Source organism: Argentina silus (assembly GCF_951799395.1).
Source record: "Argentina silus genome assembly, chromosome: 12".
NCBI lineage: Eukaryota > Metazoa > Chordata > Actinopteri > Argentiniformes > Argentinidae > Argentina > Argentina silus.
In genome coordinates this window covers 6927864-6932863 of record NC_139666.1, presented here as the reverse complement: position 1 = coordinate 6932863, position 5000 = coordinate 6927864, and the positions used below count along the sequence as shown (strand labels likewise).

Below are 5000 nucleotides of genomic sequence, written 5' to 3'. Positions count from 1 at the left end.
CTACAATATGATTCAACTACCAACCCTCTCTCGGTCCTCGATTAATAATTCACGTCGGCATCCAAAATCCCCCCCTCCCTCCCCCCTCTCCCCCCCCTCCCCTCCTCCACTCTTTGGACCGAGGAATAAACGCTGCAGTCAGCTCCAAATACATCAGCGAGGCTGCAATGGGCGCTGGTGCAGCTAAAAATAGCTATACGAAAATCACATCAGCCCGATAGTACCGCAGGGTCGCTCCGACTCCAGCTCCGCTCGATCTCTTGATTTTTTTTTATATAAGGTAAGAACACCAGTTATATCACCGATTCTCCTAAACTATTTGCACTGTCTGCGGAAGAGGGGGGGGGGGGGAGAGAGGACCGCTATACCCTCGCTCTCTGTGGTACCGCATCGCATCAGAAATGCACCGGCATAGCTAGGAGGAACTGAGACAGTGAGACAGTATTTGGCTACCGGGCGGCCCGCCGGTGAGCAGCAGGCATGGAGACGGTGATTGGAGACGGGATGAATACACCGGATGCGGTCGTCATCAGTGCGCACAGGGTAGCGCGCACCGTGACCTGGGTTAATTCAATGGGCACCGCGAGCTGAGCAGCTGTGCATACAACACGGCCGCCGTTACCACCAAGTCCTTTCAGGGCACACAGGGCTCATGTACACACACAAGCAGCAGCTGTGTGGTGTTATAGACCGAGGCCTACACGGCATGGGGGAGCTTTACCCATAGACAGAGGAGAAGGAGAAACCAAATCTTAACCATTATCCAAAAAAAAGGCACTTTTGTTGAAGTTCGTTAGACTATAGCCCTATTCCTAGTGCCGTATCCATTCCTTAGTCCGTTCAGAAAGACACCGAGTGAAGGGTGAAGCTCTCTGTGTCGGTGTTGTGTCGCGCGAGGTGACACGGTGTGATGGACCACGGATCCACATCAAGATGACAACATGACAGTGTGTGACACACCAGAGAGACTCTTGGGTTATCACACACATCCTAGTCCATTACAGAGCCTGTATAGGCTTCAGTATAGGGCTGTAAAAACATACCCCAGAGATTCACCCATCCATCTTGCTCTCAGGGGCAAGGCTATGGACACGCGTGGCAGAGTAAACGAGGTGAAATAATGTCCAAACTAGACCGAAAGCAGATTTGCCATTCCATGTGTCATGAGCTACAGACATCTTGATGTGAGATGCGTGGCAGGTAAAACGGAGGCGCCCACAACTCACCTTACAAATCTGAAAGTTTTCCGAGACTAGCGTCTCCTGGACGTCGATGTCGCGGGGAGTCGGTCCGGTTGGTGTCCCGGCCGCACTGCCGCACGACGGGGAGCCCGGGGTCCCGGGGGACGAGGTGGTCAGGCCATCCAACACCTTCCGGAACTTCTTCATTTTGCTTCCAAAAACGTCAATGCTGTATGTGTTTATCAACCTATCAAGTTCTTTCTCCTCTCAACGGCAAAGATGACGTGATAGTCGGTCCGTTCGGTCGGTACCGGACCCCCCTCAGGACTGTCAGACGTCGGATTCCTTTCTGCAGCACCCTCGCGCCCTTTCCCTCCTCTTTTAGGTGAAATTCAGGAAGTCGAAGAGGGACCTCATCTTGCTCTCAGGTATTCTGTCCACAAAAAAAGAGTTCTCTCCTCACTCGACGGGGTGTGTACTTAGATTAAAGAGAATTGCCGATTGGGAACGGAGGTCTAGCAGACATCAAAGCATGCCCCGGCGAAGATTTAGGATAAGAAACTTCATGCTTCTTTTGCACGCACAAAACATCATTCACTTTAAAGCATGGCGAAAAAAATAAAACGATTTTATATCACTATCAATGAAAATAGGCCAAGTTATCAGGGATTAATACGATAGAAAGCCAGCTAAATTGTCCAAACAGCCTCAAAAAGAGAGCAATATCCTACCTAGACAGTGTTTCAAACAGAAATCACACAGTTTGTTGGCCAGCAGAGAGAAGGAGAGGGCTATGGTATACGCAGAGACACAATGCAGCTATAAACGCAGCTTGCCTCCACTCACTTACCGCGAAACAAGAAAATAAAGTCAACCATCGCACTAACCGACGGACAGAACTGGCGGACGAGAAACGGACTAGTCAAATTATGTCTTTATGCCTGTTTGTCTCTTGCCTCTAGCGTTAGGAGATCAGCCCTCTCTCCAATGCAGCCCAGATTCCCTGCAGTCGAACAAGAGTCGCTGTCCACGGTGCTGAAAGCCTCCACTCCAGCCCCGCCTCTCCCTCCTTCCCCCCCATCTCCCCGCCCTTCCTCGGTAGCGATTGGATTACGTTTCCAAACCGATGCCTACTGAATGGTGAATAAAGAAACGGGGGAAATAATAAACTGTGCTCGCCGTGTGGAACTACCCCACACCTGCAAAAACGTGCGTTCAAGCGCACATTTTCACAATCACTTCTCTAAGAAGCTTTCACGTAGTACACGGAGAGCGGATCTTGACTCACAGTGTGTAATGAACAGGGTCAAATACTGACTTTACTTTCTGCTGGCGGGTTCGTTACGGCATCTCCCAGCTGTTTGACAGCTGCGCAATTAGTCACCGTCACACACAGTGACACGCCTGCTTCTACCCCCCCCCCCCCCCCCCCCCCCCCTCCCAAAAAAAAAGCAATAACTGTTACAATACATCAATTCAGTATGGGCAAGCCGGACCGTTAGGCGTACTATGGCGCATATGCGATGTTCACACTTCGTTATAAAGGTTAATAACGTATTACCAGATGCGCTGGATTACATAAGCGCTTGCATCAGGCTGTGTGCCCCTCGGCGATACTTATTGTTGGGTCAGAGTCAGAAACACCCGGTTGTTTTCCTCTCTAACTGTATCCACTCAGCGGGAGACAAGCAAAGGAAAACACCGGCAAGGCTGTGATTAATCAAACACACATAAATACAGTGCCTGTCTGTCGTTTCTGTTGCGTATGGTTCGTCTTTTGTTTGTTCTAGGCCTATTTCTTCGTCAGGGCTGCTGGTGTAGGCCGCTCATAAGAATTGTTAACATGATTTTCAGATTAACAGATGGTTGTGGTTTATTCAGGAGATTCTCTCTCTCTCTTCCTACAAATTAGTGAATGTGTAGGGGTATATACAGTCCAAACTCAATGCATTCAGCCGTGCCCTATCACGAGATGGGGATTGAGAGCAATTGGTAAAATAACTCCAATGGGTCTTTGTTTCTTTTCACACCGAGTTGTACTACAGACAAAATCCGTCTTCTAAAAGGATGAGGGCTGAGAAAAAAATGCTAAATAATCCTCTATCGCTCCCTGAGGGCGAGAGGCATCCACGATTATACCTTTGCCAAGACAACATCGGCGGAGCGAGTCACGGCGGGGGACGCGTCTAATCTTCCCGGTAAAACCTGCCGGCACGGATTAAGACCCCGAGCACGTTAGGTTCCAGCCCAAATAACTGAGATACGGGACGCCGTCACACCGTGACGACCAACAGAAAGTCTTCAATCGAACAGAACCGTGCAAACTTTACTGAGGTCCTTTCCCGTGTTTGCCATGTGACTTGTTTGATTTACCCAGTAGGTAGTTATCCGGGTAATTTCACGGTTTATACCGTGTGTGGTCGGTGTTAGCCCCCTTTGTTTGCTGATAAGAGCGACGTTATGTTAGATAACATGAAAGAAAAGTCGTTTGTCATCCTTTCAAGGTTTAGGGGGAGAGCTATCCAATATGATGTTCAAAATGAACAGTGTTGGGCCCAGTAGTCCAGGTAGATTTAGTGGATCACATGGTTCTCAAAGAAGGGCCTCCTATCAATACATCTGATTCTAAAGGCCCGTGCCCAGCCGACAGCATCATAGACAGAAAGGGGATAGGAAACATTGGCTATCCATCAGGGTCAGAGTAGGCTACATGAATTGGTTACCTAAAGAGCATATAGGACTCTCTCTCTCTCTCTCTCTCTCTCTCTCTCTCTCTCTCTCTCTCTCATGGAGCACCCAGTTGATTCATCAGTACTGAGATAAGAATATATGGTGTGCTCTCTACAGGTGGCAGGTGTCTATAGCTGCTGTGAGTTGGCACGTGGCCCAGCTGAAAGGAGGGGAGAAAGTCCTATACAAACAGCCCAGTCCATTAGACATGTCCATTAGACATGATACGAATGCGTTCCTTGATATACAAGGACACAACCTCAGGGTACGTTTCACATAGGAAGTTCAGAGCTGTCTAGTCTAGTCTAAACTGCACTCAAAGGGCCTTACTTCATCACAGAGAGATGGAGATGGGGGGGGGTTGTTGGCTACCCCTGCAGGTAAGCAGTAAGAATGCTATATGTGTGTGTGTGTGTGTGTGTGTGTGTGTGTGTGTGTGCGTGCGTGCGTGCGTGCGTGCGTGTGTGTGTGTGTGTGGGCAGTAATACTGAATATGTAATGACAACTGACAGAAAAACAATATATTCATGGCCCCACACAAAGCCTCTCTTTCATTGGAGGAATTAAAAGAGAAGATGATTAACATTCCCTCAAGGACACGCTTGCACATGTCAGTGGAGGTCATAAATGTAGCCCTGGCACATTTGGCTGAATATGATTATTAAAATGTAATTGTCACTCCTGAGAAAGCGGCCTTCATCTGTCCATTGTGCGCCTGTCCTTCTCTTTCTCCGTGGATCAACAACCAGGCTGGCGTCTGCAATCAAGGCTTTCAGAAAGGGCAGCGTCATAATTAAAGCTCATCATCAGTGAATGAATATGAGAGATTTGTATGGATGTGCTGCTCTCTCCTTAATATTACCATTGTGGTGATTAAGGTGAGCATATCCATTGTGAAGAATGGATGTGAGAATGTTTGGATTTGATTATTGAATTTCAGTTGATTATTAGGCCCTGATTGGAGGGGGTTAACCTTTGCTTGGGTTAAATGTCACACTTTCTGCTGCACAGTAAGCACACACACACACGCACGCACACACGCACACACACACGTGCATGTGCACGCACATACACACACACACACACACA

General features: G+C 48.5%; 1 protein-coding gene across 1 annotated transcript in view; it reads right to left on the bottom strand.

Moving 5' to 3' along the window:
* Positions 1-1388, bottom strand: part of stxbp5l (syntaxin binding protein 5L) — a gene marked incomplete at both ends in the record, with an annotated part of 122645 nt that extends 121257 nt beyond the window's left edge. The window contains one exon of the mRNA XM_083681437.1: positions 1227-1388. Coding sequence (XP_083537563.1) covers positions 1227-1388 — 162 coding nt within the window. The remainder of the gene's footprint in view (positions 1-1226) is intronic.
* Positions 1389-5000: the final 3612 nt, after the last annotated feature.